The 20266-nt window shown below is 56.0% G+C and overlaps 2 protein-coding genes across 3 annotated transcripts in view; both read right to left on the bottom strand.

Moving 5' to 3' along the window:
- Positions 1 to 7779: 7779 nt before the first annotated feature.
- Positions 7780 to 10546, bottom strand: APOE (apolipoprotein E). The gene is made up of 4 exons (XM_029210382.1): positions 10458 to 10546; positions 9603 to 9668; positions 8929 to 9118; positions 7780 to 8634 (listed from the first exon to the last, which is right to left on the bottom strand). Exons 2-4 carry the CDS (start codon positions 9643 to 9645, stop codon positions 7917 to 7919), a joined length of 951 nt encoding a protein of 316 aa, XP_029066215.1. The 5' UTR covers positions 9646 to 9668; positions 10458 to 10546; the 3' UTR covers positions 7780 to 7916.
- Positions 10547 to 12363: 1817 nt separating this feature from the next.
- The window catches only part of TOMM40 (translocase of outer mitochondrial membrane 40), an 11526-nt gene continuing 3623 nt past the window's right edge, over positions 12364 to 20266 (bottom strand). Inside the window, exons 6-9 of one of the 2 annotated variants that reach the window (XM_029211084.1) lie at positions 14727 to 14849; positions 14498 to 14574; positions 14287 to 14389; positions 12364 to 13026 (exon numbers count right to left, since the gene is read on the bottom strand). In XM_029211084.1, coding sequence (XP_029066917.1) covers positions 12887 to 13026; positions 14287 to 14389; positions 14498 to 14574; positions 14727 to 14849 — 443 coding nt within the window. In that variant the 3' untranslated portion in view covers positions 12364 to 12886. The remainder of the gene's footprint in view (positions 13027 to 14286; positions 14390 to 14497; positions 14575 to 14726; positions 14850 to 20266) is intronic. The other variant, XM_029211092.1, reaches the window with a different exon arrangement.

Raw genomic sequence — 20266 nt, 5'->3', positions numbered from 1 at the left:
CTTCATTCTGGACCCCATCCCCTCTCCCCTGAATCCCTGCAGCCACCTCCCTTCCAGCATCCCTCACCACTCACCTCCCTGGCTGCTCTAGGTTGTGGCAGGGAAGTCGGGGGTGTGGAAGAGAGGTTGCTATGTCCCCTCATTTATCTCTTCTTTCTGCCTTTGTCTGGAAGATCTCCATTCATTTTTTAAAAATTGAGATACTCAAAAAAACCCAAAAAACAACAACAAAAAATTGAGATGTTCACATACCATAATTGTCACCCTTTGAAGGTGTACAATTCAATGATTGTTGGTATATTTGCAAAGTTTGCAACCATCACCACTATCTAATTCCAGAACATTTCATCACCCCGAGAGGGAACCCTACACCCTTTAACCCTCACTCCCACCCGCTTCTCCCCAAGGCAGGGCAACCACTAATCAGCTTTCTGTCTCTATAGATTTCCCAATTCTGGACATTACATATGAATAGAGTCATGTAACATGTGGTCTTGGGGATTCCCTGGTGGTGCAGTGGTTAAGAATCCGCCTGCCAATGCAGGGGACACGGGTTCGAGCCCGGGCCCGGGAAGATCCCACATGCCGCGGAGCAACTAAGCCCGTGTGCCACAACTACTGAGCCCGCGTGCTACAACTACTGAAGCTCGCGCTCTTAGAGCCCGTGCTCCACAACAAGAGAAGCCACTGCAATGAGAAGCCCGTCCACCACAATGAAGAGTAGCCCCTGCTCGACACAACCAGAGAAAGCCAGTACACAGCAACGAAGACCCAATGCAGCCAAAAATAAAAATTAAAAGTAAATAAAAAATTGTTTTAAAAAGTGGTCTTTTGTGACTGGCTTCTTTCACTTAGCATGAAGTTTTCATGGTTCATCCGTGTTGTAGCGTGTGTCAGTGCTCTGATCCCCCTTTCTTTTTTCTCTCTCTCTCTCTTTTTTTTTGGCCTCGCAGCAAGGCTTATGGGATTTTAGTTCCCAGACCAGGGATCAAACCTGGGCCCTCGGCTGTGAGAGCTCGAAGTCCTAACCACTGGACCACCAGGGAATTCCCAGTGCTTTGTTCCTTTTTATGGCTGAATAATATTCCACTGTATACACTGTATCTGTACCTATACAGATATACAGTGGATATACAAACACTGTATAGATTTATTTATTCATTCATCAGTTGATGGGTATTTTTTGGCTATTTTCCACTTTTTGGCTATTATGAATAATAGTGCTATGAAGAGTTGTGTACAAGTTTTTGCTGTGAACGTGTTTGCAGTTCTTTTGGATAGAGACCTAGGAATGCAATTGCTGGGTCTTGCGGTAACTCTGTTTAACTTTTTTTCTCTTCCAATTTTATTGCGTTAAAATTGACATACAGCACTGTATAAGTTTTATGTGTACAGCATAAGGATTTGACTTACATACGTCATGAAATGATTGTCACAAGTTTATTAAACATCCATCATTTCATATAGATACAAAATTAAAGAAATACAAAAAAATTTTTGTGATGAGAACTCTTAGGATTTACTCTCATAATAACTTTCATATAACACACAGCAGTTTTTTTTAATTTTAAAAACTCCCAAGGTGATTCTTTTTTTTAATATTAATTAATTAATTAATTTATTTATGGCTGTGTTGGGTCTCAGTTGCTGCGCGCAGGCTTTCTCTAGTTGCAGCGATGGGGGGCTACTCTTCATTGTGGTGTGTGGGCTTCTCACTTCAGTGGTTTCTCTTGTTGCAGAGCACGGGCTCTAGAGCGCAGGCTCGGTAGTTGTGGCACATGGGCTTAGTTGCTCCGTGGCATGTGGGATCTTCCCGGACCAGGGATCGAACCCATGTCCCCTGCATTGGCAGGCAGATTCTTAACCACCGTGCCACCAGGGAAGTCCCTCTTTCTTTTTTTTTTTTTGCGGTACACGGGCCTCTCACTGTTGTAGCCTCTCCCGTTGCGGAGCACAGGCTCCGGACGCGCAGGCTCAGCGGCCATGGCTCACGGGCCCAGCCGCTCCGCGGCATGTGGGATCTTCCCGGACCGGGGCACAAACCCGTGTTCCCTGCATCGGCAGGCGGACTCTCAACCACTGCGCCACCAGGGAAGCCCCCCTGTATGTCTTTTGAGTCTTTAACCTGAGCGATTTTTTGGGATTTAGGAAAATGCTTGGGAAATCATTTGATTGGTTCCAAAGTGGAAAAAAAAAAATTGACCAAGTTAAAAGTTAGTAATTTTGAACTTTTTTTTTTTTTTTTTTGGCTGCACCGCTTGGCATGCGGGATCTTATAGTTCCCCGACCAGGGATCGAACCCGCGCCCCCTGCGGTGGAAGGTCCAGCCTTAACCCCTGAACCTTCAGGAAAGTCCAAAAGTTAGTATTTTTTAAAATGAAATTGCTACAGAATATACCCACATACTAACTAGCCAACAGCAGTGTGACTCCTCATAGGAATTATATATAATAAGGGACGTGGGTGCATTTTAATATGCTGGATGTAATGCCAGTGAGGCCTGGGGCCAGGTGTGTGTGCATAGCTGTAGCCCATATGATAGGCAGGGTGATTCGGCAAGGGAGGAAATCAGTCAGGATGTGGCCGCAGGATCCCCACCTGGGTTCAAATCCCGTCTCTAATCACTTTGGCTTTGTGTTGTCTCACAAGTGACTTTAGCCTTCTGTGCCTCAGTTTCTTCCTTGTAAAGTAGGAGCAGTGACAGTATCTGCCTCAGATGGGTTTTGTGAAACTGCCATATTTAGTTTAGGTTTTGTTTTATTTTGTTTCTGATTTAGCATACTTGTTTCACCTAATTTTTTAAAAATTTATTTATTTATTTTTGGCTGTGTTGGGTCTTCTTTGCTGCACGCAGGCTTTCTCTAGTTGCGGTGAGCGGGGGCTCCTCTTCGTTGCAGTGCGTGGGCTTCTCATTGCTGTGGCTTCTGTTGTTGTGGAGCATGGGTTTTAAGTGCGTGGGCTTCAGTAGTTGTGGCGTGCAGCCTCAGTAGTTGTGGCACACGTGCTTAGTTGCTCCACGGCATGTGGGATCTTCCCGGACCAGGGATCGAACCTGTGTCCCCTGCGCTGGCAGGCGGATTCTTAACCACTGCGCCACCAGGGAAGCCCCAAGACCACATGTTATATGATTCCATTCATATGTAATGTCCAGAATTGGGAAATCTATAGAGACAGAAAGCTGATTAGTGGTTGCCCTGCCTCGGGGAGAAGGGGATGGGAGTGAGGGTTAAAGGGTGTGGGGTTTCCTTTCTGGGTGATGAAATGTTCTGGAATTAGATAGTGGCGATGGTTGCAAACTTTGCAAATATACCAACAATCATTGAATTGTACACCTTCAAAGGGTGACAATTATGGTATGTGAGTCTCAATTTGTTGTTGTTTGTTTTGTTTTTTGAATATCTCAATTTCGTTGCGTTAAATATCTCAACGCAACTCACTGCGTTGTCTTCACGACTTGACTCAACCACGTTACTCCTCTGATGATGGAAAGGGATCTGATGAGGCCTGGGGCCGCCTGGGCTGGGGCTGGGAGTGCCCAGAAGAGGGTCAAGTGTGTACAAATTTTCAAAATTGGAAGCCCTTTAGGATGAGATTCCAGGGATGGGAAAGGAGATCCTTGAATGTGTTTCTGGGGGTCATGGTGTTAGAATGCGGCGAGGGGTACCAGAACCCCCAGATCAGGCTCAGGATGCTGAGAATTGCCTTGCTCTCAGCACTGGACTGGTCCCCCGCCCTTTCAAGGCTGTAAAAGCAAGCCATCCAATCCCGGAGGAGCAAGACTGAAGACGTCATCGGTTGCTAGGGCTCCCCTGGGCAGATTGCCACCCACTGGACTAGCCTTTAGAGAACGCTGAAACCCAGCTGGGCGGGTAGAGATGGGGGCAATTGGGGGATGACATGGGAACCAGGGCACAGAAGGGGCCCCAGAGTTCCCAAGGGTCATCTAAGCCTGTGCCCCAGGCCCATGACAGCTTCACTCTTCCAAATCTCAAACTCTCAGTGTCCCATCCCACTTTCACATCCCAAAACCACAAAGAGAGCCACCATCACGACCAGGAGGGACAGAATGAGCCTTGTGGTGGGGTGGGGCCAGAGAGGCACTCCGAATGTTCCTTCCTGGGCACTGAGGCCGGCTTGGGTGGCCTGGCCCGGGACCTTTCTGAGGCGGGGGGTGGTGGTGCTGGTGGTAGGGGGGTGGTCAAGTTAATCTCCCTCACCCTAAGCCTCACCTGGCCACGTGCCTCCCTGTGCCCACCCACCTCTCTTCCTTCACCCCTCCCTCGTGGTGGTGGGGACCAGGTGGGGCACAGGGCTGAAGCCTTAGGCCCAAAGCGTCTTGCTCTTCAGCACCTGCACCTCCAACTTTCCCTGACTGTTGGGGACCCCAAGCTGCCAGAGTCCCTTCCCCACTCAGGGGACAGCCTTCCCCCTCTCCCTGTGGCCCTCTTCCCTTATGGGTCTTGGTGCTTCATACCTTTCTCCCAGCCTCAGTGGGTGTCTCTCGGTAACCCTCAATAACTCCCTAACTCAATTCACACTGTGTCCCCAGGCCACCTCTACCGTCCCCTCCCCCTTCTTAGCAGGCCTCTTCAGCTCAGAGGAATCTGGGGTCACACAGTCTGCCTCCACACTCCTGCCCACCCCATGCCACCTCCAATGTCACTCTCATACTAGCTCTTCTATTCCCCCACCTTTCTGCCTCTGGGAGACTCCCAAACCTCCCTGGATGCTCTCTGGGGTCTCTATTCCCCCAATCTCTCTTTTGGACAGAGGTCTTTTTTTTTTATTATTATTTTTAATTTTTGGCTGCCTTGGGTCTTCGTTGCTGTGCGTGGGCTTTCTCTAGTTGCAGCGAGTGGGGTCTACTCTTCGTTGCAGTGTGTGGGCTTCTCACTGCGGTGGCTTCTCTTGTGGGGCACGGGCTCTAGGCACATGGACTTCAGTAGTTGTGGCGTGCGGGCTCAGTAGTTGTGGCTCATGAGCTATAGAGCGCAGGCTCAGTAGCTGTGGCTCACGGGCTTAGTTGCTCCACAGCATGTGGGATCTTCCCGGACCAGGGCTCGAACCCGTGGACCCTGCACTGGCAGGCGTATTCTTTACCACTGAGCCACAAGGGAAGCCTGAGAGGTCTTTTCAACCTGTCAAAAGTGCAAAACCTCAGCTGCCAGGCTCCCGATGTGTGCCCCTCCAACCACTCCACCAGAAACTCCCTTCTCTCTGCTTCCCCACTGTCCAAGCCTCCAGGGCCCCTGTAAACGCCCCATCTGCTCTTGTGCACCCTCTCTGGCCGCTCCGCACACCAAGCACCACCGCCCTTTCCTTCCACCACATCAGTCCCTCAGGGCTGCCGTCCCCCTTCCTACCAGCTGCCTTTTTTTTTTGGCTGCATCGGGTCTTCGTTGCTGCACACAGGCTTTCTCTAGCTGTGGTGAGCAGGGGCTACTCTTCGTTGTGGTGCGCGGGCTTCTCATTGCGGTGGCTTCTCTTTGTTGTGGAGCACTGGCTCTAGGCGCGCGGGCTTCAGTAGTTGTGGCTCGCGGGCTCTAGAGTGCAAGCTCAGTAGTTGTGGCACGCAGGCTCAGTAGTTGTGGCGCACGGGTGTAGTTGCTCTGCAGCATGTGGGATCTTCCCGGACCAGGGCTCGAACCCGTGTCCCCTGCATTGGCAGGCGGATTAGTTAACCACTGCACCACCAGGGAAGTCCCATCCCAGCTGCCTTTGACTGCTAATGAACCCTAGCCGCTGGGGGAGGGTGGCCCCGGCCCCAGACTCCAGGTTGGCTGGCCTCGTGTCCCCACACGCACGTATCAGCCTTGGGGTGAGGGGGATGGTTGTGAAAGGGAAGCACAGACACCACCCTGGCGGGATTGCAACAGCCCTCCGGCCAGCTCCATGCTGCCAATCCCTGTTGGCCCCTCAGCAGCCTTCCCAGACATCTGCTTCCTCTGTGAGCCCCCAGCGTTCCCCACACATCCCCCAAATGTCTCCTCTCCTCCTCACCCCACCCCACGAGACCAGAACGCCAACTTCAGTTTGCCAGTCTCATCCTCATGTCAGCTGTAGGAGTTTCTGTTTACAGATGGGGCAACTGGGGGGTAGCCAAGAACATTCAACGGCTCAGTGAGAGGCTCTAAGTGTCCTCCCCTTCTTTGTCCGTCATCTTCTCCCTCCCCTTCCTGGACTTCAGGCTGTCTCTCTGGATCCCTGCTGGGGTCAGCCTCCACCCCACAGCACCCCGTTCCGGCCTCCTTTCACAAAACTAACCGGGGTGGGGGGCTGCTGCAGTGAGGCGGGACACCCTCTCCGCTTAGCTGGCTTCATACCGAATTCAAGATTCAGATCTTCAAGTGGGCAATATGGCTGACGCCCCCGCCCTCACTGACATCCGGGAAACAGGTTCAGGGGACTTGGCCCCGGGTCCTGGGTACACAGTGAGTCAGCAGAAACTTGGGTGGGACTAGGCCCCCTGCCTCTGAGCCCACAGATAACCTCCCCTCCTTACTCGGCCCCAAGGGTGAATCATCTGGTGGGGGCGGGGGGGGGGCTGATTCCACAAGGGCAAGCGAGGCAGCTTGGGCGAAGCTCGGACGGAGTACAGTGTGTTGGAGCCAAAGCAGGCAGAAGTCGGCCTGGGAGACACAAGTCCTGGCCAATCCCTGTGATGGGGACCTTGTTCTGCTCCTCGGAGGACTGAGGACGTGAGAGGGGAGAGCGCCCGGCATCTCCAGGCTCCAGCCACGCTTCTCTGTGTGTCAATTTCCAAATGGATTGTCCAGCCCTAAACGCCAAGGGGCCTGTTGCGGACCCTCGCAGAGTGTGCCTCTCTCGGCAGCCCGAACCCGGCAGCCTGAACCCAGCACCCGGTAGGCTCGTCAGGGTGGACCAGAGGCTAACCAACCAGCCGGAGGAGAGAAGGAACAAGAATGAGGGGAGAAAGATAGAGGGTCCACATGCAACAAAATGATGGCGAGGACAAACCCGGATGAAGAAGGGAAAAAAGAAATAAGCAGGACCAGGGGCAAGAGAAACTGGAGGAGGGAGAGATAAAAGATAGAGGTGGAGGAAAAGAGGAAGCCAGAAAAACGAAGCCTCTCTGGGACAGCAGGACGGAGACAAAGCCCAGGAGAGGGAAGAAAGCCGAATTAGATTAGACAGGAGGGAGAATGAGAGTGGGGAAAAAAAAAAGTGAAAATGGCTCACAATTAATGACAGCGATCTTAGGTCTTTTGAGTCACAAGGCTATGAAGCAGGTATTGTGAAGCTGGGCCACTGGAGGCTCAGAGAGGTTGCTTTTTAATTTTTAAAATATTAATTAATTAATTTTATTTTGGGCTGGTCTTCGTTGCCGCACGTGGGAGATCCCACTGTGGAGCATGGGGCTCAGCTGCCCCACGGGCATGTGGGATCTTAGTTCCCCGACCAGGGATCGAACCCGTATCCCCTTAACCACTGGACCGCCAGGGAAATCCCTCAGAGACCTTGCTTTTTTGCCCACAGTAGTCAGGGGCAACCGTAGGGTTTGACCCACCGGTGGATTGGTTCCAGAACCACGTCTCAGAGACAGAAGGGTAAGAGAGGCAGGGAAGAGAGTGAGCAGAGATGGAAGAAAAAAGGAGACTCAGAAAGGGGCAGAAGCAAGCAAAGACGGACTTCGAAGAGACAAAGAAACAGACATACACAGGCAGAGGGGGCAGGACGGAGCGCTGCGTGGCCGGTGTGGGGAAGGAACGAGAAACTGAGGCTTGAGCTGTGAGAAATCACACACGGACGCCCAGCAGCTGCCGTGAAGCTTGACGAAACTTTATTAAGCTAGGGCCCACCAGGAGGACAGCTGGGGCAGGGACAGGGCCTCCTGTAGGCTGGGGGGACGTGGGGCCAGCGCAGGAGTGGGGCCTCCCAGGGGGATGCGCGGGCACTCAGTTATTCTCGCTGGGCGCAGAGGTGGGGCTGGTGGCCATAGCCAACTGCACCTTCTCCACCAGCCCAGCCCACTGGCGCTGCATGTCTTCCACCAGAGGCTCGAACCAGCTCCTGAGGCGGGCCTGGAAGGCCTCCGCTTGCAGGCGCATCTGGCTGCCCTGCTCCTCCACCTTGGCGCGCACCTCCTCCAGCTGCTCGCGCATCTCCTCCAGGTGGTCCCGGGCCTGGGTGCCCATCTCCTCCATCCGCCCGCGCAGTTTCTGGTGCCAGGCCTCGGCGCGCTCCCTCAGCGTCTGGCCGGCCAGGGTTCCCACGGTGGCGGCCCGCACTCGGCCCTGCTCCACCAGGGGCCCAAGGCGCTCGCGGATGGCGCTCACGCTGCGCTCTGAGCCCTCGAGCGCCCCCGCGCGGTACACGGCCAGGCGCTTCTGCAGGTCCTCGGCGTCGCGAAGCAGCCGTTTGCGCAGCTTGCGCAGGTGGGAGGCCAGGCGGCCACGCAGCTCGTCGGTGGTCTGGCCCATCATGGCCTGCACCTCGCTGCGGTACTGCGCCAGGCGACTGCGCACGTCCTCCATGTCAGAGGCCAGCCGGGCCTGCGCTGCCTGCAGCTCCTTGGACACACGGGCCTGCGTCTCCTGGGCTATGGGGCCCAGCTGCCCCTCCAGCTCCTCCCTATAGGCCTTTACCTCCTTCATGGTCTCGTCCATCAGCACCCTAAGGGGCGAGAAGGAGGGAGCATGGGCGTGAAGAGAGCGAAACAGGGATCCTGAGCTAGAGTGATGGAGCGAGAGACGGAGAGGAACATGCCAGAGACAGGAAGGGTCGAAAAACAGAATCAGAGAGAGGTAAAGCCAGGAGCTAAAAAGGGAGAGAAAGCAAGAAGTGAAGAGAGATCCAGACCACCAAGAGTTGGTGATGGGGACAGAAAGAAACCCAGACCACTGGAGGCTGAGGGTCTGGAACGCACTGCCCACCAGGAGGGTCAGGGGCCAGGGCAGGGGCACTCACGTCAGTTCCTGAATGACCTGGGTGCTGAGCAGTTCCTCCTGCACCTGGTCAGACAATGTCTGCACCCAGCGCAGGTAATCCCAGAAGCGGCCCAGCGCCTGCTCCCAGGGCTGGCTGCCCTGCCACCCGGGCCACTCCTGCCCCAGCTGCACCTCGGGCTCCGGCTCTGGCTCCGCTTCTGCCTGGCATCCTGCACGGAGCAAGTTCACAGCAGTCAGTGTCCTCCTCTGTCCCCTCCAGGCACACAGTACCTGGTACAGAGTGGGTGCTCCACAAAGGCTGGTGGGCTTCATCAGAGCACTGGTGGGCAGGGAGGAGGCGGAGGGACACCCAGCTTGTTTTAATCACTTGGCAAGCATTGATTGTGTGTTCCATGCACCGCCATGCTGGGGTGATGGAGAATAAAACTAATCACAGCTGACACTTAACTACTGCTCACTACCTGCCTGACAGCAATGGATTAGAAACTGTTACAGCTCTCATTTTAAGGATGGGGAAGCTGAGGCTCAGAGCGGATACAACAGCTGCTCAGAACGAATGAATGTCGGAGAGACCTCAGACCTGGGGAGATAGACCAGCAAAAGAGGGGACCCAGGGACGGGAAGAGGGCAAGGGGTACAGCTGAGGATGGGAGGGGGAGGAGCAAGGAACCTAAGCAAACCCCATCCCCATACCTGCCAGGAGCGTGATCACCAAGGCGACCCACAGACCCTTCATTTTCTGGCTTGCGATTGGCCAACCTGGGGGAGGGAGACATTGTCACTCAACAGCAGTGGGGACTCCTCCCACTCAGAGCCCCGCCCCATCAGGTCTCGGCCCTCAAAGGCTTGCACCCCATATCTGCATCAGCCTAATCCAATCACAAATAGTTACGAAGCGGCCCGGCCCCTTCATTGTCTATCTAATTCCCATTGTCTTCTCCTATCTCCCCATCCTCAGGCGGTCTCTGCCCAAAATTCAATCCCTCTCTCCCAGGGCTCAAATTCCACTCACCCCACCCTCCCCTCCACCCCGGAGTTCCCTGTGAGCCCCAGCTGGACTTTCTAAGTTCCAACCTCGCATTCCTCATTGTACCTTCACATTCTAAGCTCCAACTTCACATCTAAACGGTATCTTCCACATATTCGCTAATTTAATCCTCATTTAAAAGTCCTTCAACCGACGCTCTAGCTACCCTGCCGACACCCCTGGTCGCCGCCACCCCTGCGCCTCCCATTAATGGAGATCTTAGGATGATGGGGGCACCCAGTAGGTGCTCAATAAACGACAGTGACAATTGGTGGGCTGTTGCTATGGCTCGTCTGGTTTTCCTACAGGTCCAGCTGCTCCCCTGACCCCACCTTCTAGCCCAGACGGGATGCCCCTGCTGCCCACCCTTCTTCTAGGTCCAGTCCCCTGCCTCTGGCCTCATCCCCTGCTCCTGCTTCTGTCCTGGCCCAGGCGTAGGACCGCCACCTCCTCCTCCTCCCCCACTCCATCCCCCACAGAAGCCCTGAGCTGGACTTTGTGCCCCCAGCTCTGCTTCTCACCCGTTCCTGGGGAATGGTGTCCTTCGCTTCCTCCGGGGCTGAGTAGGAGTCAGGGATCCCAGGTTCGTCCAGTTATAGGGCTCCCCCTGCCCCGCCCACTCCTCCAGATCTAGGGCAAGCTGGGCCAGCCCCTGTCAGGTCACGAGGTGGGCTCTCCTCCCCCTTCACACACAGCCGGGAGGCGGAGGGAGATGGGGCTTGGAGGCTAGCAGCTCCCACTCCCAGCCTCCGTGAAAAGAGATGACATCTCACCCAGTAACTCAGGCGCCTTCCTCCATTCTGGTGGGTGGGTGAGTTGGGGGCGGGGTGCTGGGCATGGAAGGGGAAGCAGGCAGCTGCCCAGAACACCCATTCCCTGTCCCTCTCTTTTCCAGCGGATGGATGAATAGAATTTGAGGAAAGGGCTGGGGGCCCAAAATCCTGGGTCCGAGGAAGGAGCGGGGCTGCGGTCTGGGATTTCTGGGTTGGGGGAGAAAAGAGCTGGAGGCCCAGACAGAAATGGCATGGGAGTTCTGGGGACAGTGTAAGGCATCTGGTAAAAGCCCAGGCTTTGAGAATGAAACCTGGGTTTTAACCCTAGCTCCCTCTTGGGCTGTGACCTGGGGCACAGGTGAATGCCTCTCCGAGTCCCCTTCCCCATTTGTGACTGGGAAATCCAGCATTTCTCCCCAACACAAGCATCGTGGATTCCAGGAATCGGTGCGTGTTGTACCTTCCGCAGGGCTTGAAGCATTCGTGTTGTGTTGCCTGGTTAGGACTTGGACTCCGGAACCGAACTGTCCGGGCCTGAATCCAGGCTCTGCCGGTTGCCATCTGTGTGACCTTGAGCAAATGACCTAGCCTCTCTGAACATCCAGTTTCTTGGTCCACAAAACCGGGAAAACAGTTGCACCTAACACCGTCGTTCCGCGAAGCAACAGGCTACTATATGTAGGAAGTACTGAGCAGTTCCTCGCAAACAGCAGGCCCTGAGTTGGAGTTAATTTCTGTGATGGGCCCACTAACTTCTGTGATGGGCCACAGTGGGCACTTACTGTCCCCTCCCTCCTTAGCACCTCTGTGACATGAACGCCAGCTGTTACACAGATGGGAGACAACTGAGACGAGATTCAGGATTGAGGTGGATGGTAAAGCCACACTGGACGAACTGGAGGAGCTGGGATTCACTCCTGGTCCTTTGAGGGGGTGGGAACATTGGATGCCATGGGGTCAGGGGAGGCTGGATGCCTGGTCCCAGGAAGGGAGCCCCAGTGCCAGCCAGGCCCAGGCCTGTTTGGGGCTCAGCTGGCGCTGGCAGGGAGCCGGCGGGGTGGTCTCTGGGCCCTGACGGCTCATCACGGGTCAGGTCAGCAGCCTCCCTCCCCAGTGTGTGAGAGGCGGGGTTTCGGCTCCTCTGTCTGGCGAGGGCTCAGGGTGTGGGTCTGCCTGGAGCAGGAGTGACCGACTCTGAACTCTCTCCATCCGGGTGCTTGAATGCTTCCTGAAGCTTCTCGGAAGCTCTGACCTTCCTATCAGAAAGTCCTCACACCCCTTCGTGTCCTGCCCCTTTGGGAACCTGGAAAGACCCCGGAGTCCCAGCTCGCCACCCCCACCCCTGCACCCAGAGACAGCCTCACCCCTGTTGCTTCAGTTCACAGGGACAAAGTCCTCTGCAGCCATGCTGGCCAGGCCAAGCTGAGTGACCACAAGACCATGCCCTCCTGGGGAGGGAAGGCCTGTGATGCCCCTGAAGGGAAGGTCACAGGGAGGCTGTGTGATCCTTGGCCAGGCCCCTCCCCTCTCTGGTCTGGGCTCTGGCCAGGGACTCCGCTCGATTCCCTTGGCCCCTGCTAGTCACTGTGGGAGGTCAGACCAAATGAACAGGCCAAATGGACCACAGACACGTGGAGGAAAACAGACGCCTGCCTTTTTTTTTCCATGTATATTTTTTGTAGGTTTTTTTTTTTTTTTTGTAAAATGTCCCAGTTCTTCCATAACTTATAAACATGATTTATACCGAAGGGTGGATGGGAAAGCGGGCAGGGTGGAGTGACTGGGGATGGGGAAGCGCCTCTTCTTGCTGCCCCCTGGGGGCTGGGCCTAGGGCCCTCTGGGGCACGGGGACACCCCAACACCTCCCTGAGGTTGTCTGGCCGCCTCTGCCCCTGGTGCTCAGAATCCCGGGCGCCCCTAGATTCCAGAATCCCTTCCTGGACCCCAGGCCCACCGGGCACGCCGCCCCTGGTACTCCGAATCCTGACGTGCCTGTGGTTCCAGGAGCCCCCCGCCAGCTGCGGGGGTGATGGGTCCCCTCCTTTCCGCTGCCCCCCTGACCTCCGAGGAGGAGGGAAGGGAGGGGGAGGGGGGCTCAGGTCTCCCCTCCATGGCAGGGGGAGGGGGAGGTGGGATCTGAAGGAGAAAGGGCGTGGAAGGCAGGGGCCAGGAGGGGCTCAGCCAATGGTGAGGCCAAAGCCGCACTGGAACTTGTTCTTTCGGTGATTCAGGAAGGCCCCGAGGGCCAGCGTCAGGGGCAGGGGTGGGAGCTTCTTCTCCAGCGTGGCGCCCACGATCCAGTTGCTGTCCACGGAACCTATGGGTGAACAACCGAGCTTAGAGCCTTGCGCTGGCTTCTCGCCCCATCCCCGCGAGCTGCCCTCCGGCCCACCTCAGATACCACCGGCCAGACCACGGACCATGCTGGCCCCGCCACCCGAAACCTCTTCATGCCCTCCAAGTACTTCAGCTCTGAGCTCAGTGACCCCTCCCCTCCGGGAAGCCCTAGGCCACCCCATGGGCCCCATCATCCCAGTCCTGTCCACACCAGGTCGCTGCTCTCTGGGGATGGGTCTGTCCCTCCCACTGTGAGCCCCGGGGCTTGGGGGGTGGAGGTGGGAGAAGGGGCCTGGTCACTGCTGCGTCCCCAGCATCCTCGGCACAAGGCCGGGCACAGAGCAGGTGCTGAGCATCTGCTGAATGAAAGACTGAAAGCTCTAACTCTACTCAGTACTCTGTAATGGCCTATATGGGAAAAAAGTCTAAAAGTGGAGATGTGTATACATATGGCTGATTGACTTTGCTGTACAGCAGAAACACAACATTGTAAATCAACTATACTCCAATAAAAGTTTTTTTAAAAAAAGTGAGAAAGACTGAAATCTCCTCCAGGGCCTGTGCCCCAGGACCTGACAGGTGTGCAAGTACCTGGTGCGGTCCCCACAGGGTGGAGCCTCAGAACTCACTGAACAGGAGCAGAGAAGCTGAAGCGCTGCTGCCCAAACCTAGCCTCTGACCCCGGCTGCCTGCAGAGCAAGGGCTCGAGAGGTGGGCAGGGAAGGCGGGCTTCAGAAGCAAAAAAAAAACCCCAAAACCGACAACAATAAAAACCCCCAAACCCAATCCCTGGCCCTCCTGGCCGCCTTCGGAAACCCTGACCCAGGCCCACTGAAGCGGCCTTTCCAGGGCTCTCTCCACACACCCCAAACCTGAGAGCCACTGAGGCCCAAGAAGAAACTTAAGACTAGAGTCGGTCGGCCTCGGGGAAGGTTCTGGATCTGGCTGTGACCGGGCAGCCTCCCTAACGTGAGACTGTGGCGTCGGCCGGCTGTGCTCCAAGTTGCCTTCCACTCATGAGAAAAAGAAAAGCGAGGGCCGTGTACGCAGACTGGGAGAGGGCCACTCGGCGGGTGGTAGGTGCAAAGCTCAGGGCCCAGGCACCCATCCACCCTCTCAACTAGCGTTCCTGGGCAACCTGGGGGCCCGGCACACTGCCCTCTACCATCTCCCTTGGCCGGTATACCCACTCAGAGGTGCCTCTTGCCTGTTTCCCACACAGGGAAATGGAGGCCTGTACCTTTGAAGAGGAGGTTGGCCTTGGGCAGATCCAGCTGGTACCCGAAGGAGACACTTGTGTCCTGCATCCTGGTGCTGGCCTCGAACTCCACACCCACCTGCAGCTGGAGGGGCCAGGGCGACACACACGGGTCAGCCTCCCAGGCGTGCCAGCCCCGGGCACCCCACACCCAGCACGTGTGCCTGCGTGGCCAGTCCCTGGACCAGCTCACCTGGTCACTGGCTTTGTGGTAGTATGTTGCATGCATGCCCGCCTGACCCAACGTGACTGTCGCCAACCAGTTGTTCACTGTAAGAGAGCAGGGTGGGGGGCGGGGCAGGTTACCAAGGGGGCTCGGCATCTGGGAACCCAGGTTTTCCCCCATCTCCCTCAGAGCCAGGAGTCCAGGGCCCCAGGCTCCTCCTCCCTCAGACCCAGGAGTCCAGGGTCCCCAGGCTCACATGTGTATTTCCCAGCTAGTGACATAACAGTGCCCTCCTCCCCAGGCCGCCGGTGGTAGACCAGCTCTCCGCCCAGGGCCAGACACGGCGTGATGCTCTGGAGGTAGTGGGCCACGAGGATTCCTGCGGGTGAGATGGGAAGGTGTTACTTCTGGGCTCGGTGGTTAGTTTCTGCCCAGCTGGAATCCCGCTCCCTCGGGCCTCCCACTCGGGCTCTTTTTCAAAATTAATTAATTAATTAACTGATTTATTTATTTTTGGCTGCATGGGGTCTTTGTTGCTGCACGCAGGCTTTCTCTAGTTGTAGCAAGCGGGGGCTACTCTTCGTTGCAGTGCATGCGCTTCCACGCACGGGCTCTAGAGCACAGGCTCAGTAGTTGTGGCACACGGGCTTAGTTGCTCCGCAGCATGTGGGTCCCGAACCAGGGATCGAACCCATGTCCCCTGCATTGGCAGGCGGATTCTTAACCACTGCGCCAGCGGGGAAGCCCCAACTCGGGCTCCTTGCTCAAGCAGTTCGCAGGGCTCTGAGGTCAGCCTCCTGGGCCCCCTGGGACCTCATCTACTCTGCATTGATTTGTCTCCATTTACAGAGGAAGCCACAGAGGCTGAGGGGGTAAGTCAGTTCCGCACGGTCACAAGATGCATCAGGGGCAGAATCCAGGCCTCCCCAAGCCCCGAGCCCAGGCTCTGAGACACTGTGCCGTCGTGAGCAATAGGAAGGATAGGGCTGGTAAGAGCACACCTCGCGGGGCCAGACAGCCTGGGTTCAAATCCCAGCCTTACCACTTGCTGGTAGAGTGACCGCGGGCCACTGGCCTCGCTTTGCTGTGAACGGGACACCCCATGAGGTTGTGAGAAGGAGTAGAGGGCTGGATGCAGGTGCGGTGCACAGGGAGTGCCTGGCACACAGCCAGCGCCCGGCAGTCAGGAGGATGGGCCCTGCTACCTCTGTCCCTCGGCAGGAGGGATGGCTCTGACTGAGGCCACCTGAGTGTCTGTTAACCCATGACTCCACCACTGGGCTGAATTCCTTGAGCCCAAGGACTCATTCGTGTCTGTCTTTGAAAGCCCAGGAGAGGAGACGCCACAGATGTAATCTCTGTGGAGAGGAAAAACCAGGGAGGAAGAGAGAGTAATTGGGGGTTGCAGAGGGAGTGGTGACAGAGAAAAAGCAAACAAGAGACATCTCTGTAGAGACAGGAAAACAATCAGAAACAGATGGGGACTTCCCTGGTGGTCCAGTGCTTAAGAATCCGCCTGCCAATGCAGAGGATGCCAGTTCGATCCTTGGTCAGGGAACTAACATCACACATGCTGCGGGGCAACTAAGCCCATGCACTCTGGAGCCCGCGCGCCACAAGCCGCAACTAGAGAGAAGCCTGCGTGCCGCAACGAAAGGTCCCGTGCACCACCACGAAGACCCAAAGCAGCCAAATAAATATTTAAAAAAAAGAAAGAAAGAAAAGAAAAGAAATGGAGAGGGGTGGAGGAACTGAAGATTCCCAACCTGACAAGACAGAGCAGGTGAGGACAGGCGACATAAGCTTAGAGTTGGACCCCCAGCCAGAATGAGGGAGACCAGAGCAGAAGGGAAGGTAGGGACAGGGAAAGCCCAGAGCCGGGGGTGGGAGTGGGACGAAGCCTCGGGGACAGGAGCACGAGGTGTGAACCGGAGACGGGAAGACGCTTCCCAGACAGAGATCAGAGGCACAGACTAGGGACCGGCTCTGGGAGCAGGGCAGGACGGGATGACAGGATCGGGCTGCTCATATCTTCAGGCACACCTGGGTGAGGGTTGCCACCAGGGGGGCTGAGCGAGGCTGAGGGCTGCTGGCCAGGGCTCTGGAGGTGCCCTGGGGGAGGCTGTGGTCAGGGCGGGCTGGAGCTGGCTTCTCCCCATGAGTAGATGACAGAGATCCACCTCCTGGCCCCTACCCCTTGAGGCGGCTGTTAAGCCATTACCAGCACACCTCTGGCCAGGAGCAGCCACTCCTTCAGTAGAAGGCGGACCTCAGGCCCACAGAGGGAAAAGTGACCATCCAGAGATCACACGGGGACTTAACTCAAGAGTCTCTGGCCACGATTGGAACTGAGGGCCTCGCGGGCCCTGAACTTCTCTCCCACGCCCCATCTCCGGGGCCTGCCTCGCCCTCTGCTCCCCAAGCCCCACCCTTCTCCCTGGTCTCTTGCCCCAGTCTCACACACTCCAAGCAGCTTCGCATGCAGCAGACAGAGGGATCTTGTTAAAGCACACACCTGGCTCTGCTCCCCCTTCCCCACTCCAGAACCCGCTATGGCTCCCCAGTGCCAAGGAGCTCCTCAGGGCACAGGTGCAAGGCCCCACGTGGCTCGTCCCCAGCTTTGAAACAGGCTTCCTCCGAGAGCTTCACAACTCACTGTGCAGCGCTTATCTCCACACAGGCCTTTTTCTTGAACATCCCAGCCCTTCCTGCATCTCTCTCCTTAAGTTGCTCTGTTTTTTCCTCCCACTTGTGTCCACACCCAGCTCCCCCAGGAGCTCCCCAAGGCAGGGGCTTTGTGAAAGCCAGTGGCTCTCAACCAGGGGCCATTCTGCAATGTCTGGAGTGGCCATGAAGAACCTGTTGAGTTCAAAACCCCATGAGAAGGAAAGAAAGTGAGTCAGAGGTCTGTGAGCAAAGAAGAGGCCTTGGGCAAGGGGCAGAGCGCAGACCTGGGAAAGGAGCATGGTTTCCTGAAAGCTGCAGGGCTGGGGCCACATCTGGATCCCTGCGGAAAGTCACCTCGGGCAGGAAGGGCAGGCACCCAGGGCAGATGCGGCGGCGGGGAGGCAAGCACCGAAGGGAAGGTGGTTCTTCGCCTCGGCCCAAAAGAACGGCTTCCCACCCTCCCCACACCGCGCTCCTTGGGGCTCTGTCCATGCAGAGCCCTTTTCTGGGAGCGGTGCCCTCCTCTTCCCCTGCCTCGGTCTAGACACTGCCCCTGTCACTCCAGGAGAGATGGGACCTCCGTTATAAGCTCTCACGGCAACCTGGACCTTCCCAGCGTAGGATTTCTCCCAACAGTAATGCAGTCACTGTGTGATTATTTGTTTAGAGGCAAATGTCTCCCCCACCGGCCTAAGAGCCCTGTGAGGACAGGGAAGGGCTGTGTGTGTGTGTGTGTGTGTGTGTGTGTTTGTGTGTGCGCGCGCGCGCGCGCGCGTGCGTGTCCCAGCAATACCCCGCCCAAGGTGGGCACATGCTAGGTGCTCAGAATGAAGCAGAGACTCCAGACAAGGGGCCGAGGCCACGAGAGGGGACCATGTAAGACCAGTGGCTCCTCAGTTAGGCCTAGGCCATGATTCAAACTCCAGCTCCTCTGCTTCCTAGTTGTGATCCTGGGGGACTGATTTCACCCTGGGCCTTGCTTTCCTCATCTGTGAGAACCCTGATCCACCTGCCCATGTGGGGCGGCATGGAGATCCAACCCAGAGCGAACCCTAACTAGGCATGTCCGGCCCCGCACTTGGGGCTGACAGCTTCTCCCACTGACTCCTTCAGCAAAGTGAGCTCCCTGAAATTGTGCCCATGAGATGGATGAGGAAACTGAGGCTCAGAGGGGGTGGAGTGCCCAGCTGTCAGTGGTCAGTTACTCATGTGCTCAGCACTGACCTGGGACCAGAAGTTTTGATCAGTCCCTGAAGGGAGGAAGGGACACCTGTAGGAACTAAGAGACGAGAGTGTCACTGGCTTGGGCTCCAGGGAGGAGGGACCTAGAGGCCAGTGTTGAGGAACACGAAAGGCCGATGCCGGTGAGTGTTTGAGGGGGCAGGGGGCCCTGTGCCCTAGAGAGGAGCATGGACTCTGGAGGCAGCCTTGCTGTGTCTCCTTGGGAAGTTACTTGCCCTCTCTGGGCCTCAATCAGACAGGGATGACAGCAGCGCTACCCCACAAGGCTGTTGAGAGGATTCCACGAACCGTTTGCTCACTGCTCCATCCCTAGTGCCTCGAGGGACTGAATGAAGGACCGGGTACACACAGTATGCTTAGGACCTGATGAAAGGCAGGAGGTGAAAAACTGGACCTGCTGTGACCACCGCTCACTCCTTTGCTCAGTATTTTCTGAGCGCCTACTCTGTTCCCAGCAGGGTTCCAGGTGCTGGGCATACAGGTATCCTGGCTTCCCACCTTCACATACCTTTGCTCAGCACTCACTGCCCAAGAGCCTGCTCTTCCTGACAGAGCCAACAGCAGACACAAGAATCCAGAATCACCACCTCCACCCTTTTAGTTGTTCCAAAGACAAAAAAGGCTGACCTCTCATCTCTGACCTCCCTCTTATCTCCCACACCCAACCCAGCAGCAAATCCCATCGCTCCACCTTCAAAGTACATCCAGATCCCGGACTATTTCTCACTCCCTCTGCTGCCACCAGGCTGGAACCCCTTGTAGTCTGTTCCCCACATGTCAACACAAGTGGTCCTGTTAGAAGCTAAGTCAGATCCTATCCCTCTCCAGTGGCCCCAGACTCAATCTGAGTAAAGGCCAAAGCTCTACAAAGCCTTAAGTGACTTGGCCCTGTTAGCCTCTGACTTCTTCTACCACTTGCCCTCCTTCCTCATTCATTATAGCCCCAATCCTCCTTGATGTTCCAGTGAAGGGTCCTACCTCAGGGCCTTTGCACTTGCTGTTCCTTCCGGCTGAAAAGCTCTTTTCCCATATATTTGCTTGGCACCTTCCCTCACATCCTTCAGTCTTCATTTTCAGTTATCACCTATGTAACGAGGCCTTCTCTCAAGATGCTGCCCACCCCTCCCGAGGCCGTAATTTTTCCACACAGCTCCATCACCCATCTGCTTTACTTATGTCACTAGAATGCAAGCTCCCAGAGGACAGACCTAATTTTCCTTTGTTCACCACCGTATCCTCTGGACGCGGAAGACATAGAGTACGTGATTCATAAACTCACTCAACGAATATAGAGAAATCAAAAGCAGACACTCAGAGACAAAAATAAAAAAGGGGGAAGCAAACTGAAGAGATCAGAAGTCCAGACATTAGTCAGCTGGTGCCTGCCCCCAGCCAACCTAAACAGCAATGTTCCTCCTCCAACTCCATCTCAGACTTACTTGCCTCCCCTCAGCTGCACGTGGGCTCTGCCTGCCCCTGAGCAACCCCAGAGCCCCACGAGTAGTAACAAGAACAGCTCATTTCCTTGGGACCCATCACATGCCTGACCCCATTTGAAGCTCTCCACACATGACCCACTCAACAACCCTGTGAGGCAACCCAATTTTACAAATGAGGAAACTGAAGCCCACGAGGGTGATGGAAGCTCCCACAATCGCAGTTAAGCCAGTGGCAGAGCTGGGACTTGAACCTGCTTTCTCCCCCACAATGCTACAGGCTTGATGTTCTGTGCTCTGAAGTCACACCTGCCCGTGACTGTTTCTTGGATGGTAGAAGAGGGCCAGCGAAAGAAATGGATTTGCTGGCAAAGCTGGGACTGGGGTTTGACACACACACACCACGCCCCCCCCCCCCCCCCCCCCCCCCCCCCCCCCCCCCCCCCCCCCC

The sequence above is a fragment of the Monodon monoceros genome, unplaced genomic scaffold, assembly GCF_005190385.1.
Source record: "Monodon monoceros isolate NGI ecotype Baffin Bay Population unplaced genomic scaffold, NGI_Narwhal_1 Super_Scaffold_10, whole genome shotgun sequence".
Taxonomy (NCBI): domain Eukaryota; kingdom Metazoa; phylum Chordata; class Mammalia; order Artiodactyla; family Monodontidae; genus Monodon; species Monodon monoceros.
The sequence above is the reverse complement of the archived record's forward strand: the minus strand, read 5'-3'. Positions and strand labels throughout refer to the sequence as shown.

Excerpts from the sequence above, each read along its gene's own strand:
- APOE (XM_029210382.1), bottom strand. The coding sequence starts at position 9,645 with ATGAAGGGTCTGTGGGTCGCCTTGGTGATCACGCTCCTGGCAG. Across the intron at positions 9,119-9,602 it reads GGTGATCACGCTCCTGGCAG|GATGCCAGGCAGAAGCGGAG; the intron begins GTATGGGGATGG and ends TGCTCCGTGCAG. Across the intron at positions 8,635-8,928 it reads CAGGTCATTCAGGAACTGAC|GGTGCTGATGGACGAGACCA; the intron begins GTGAGTGCCCCT and ends CTCGCCCCTTAG.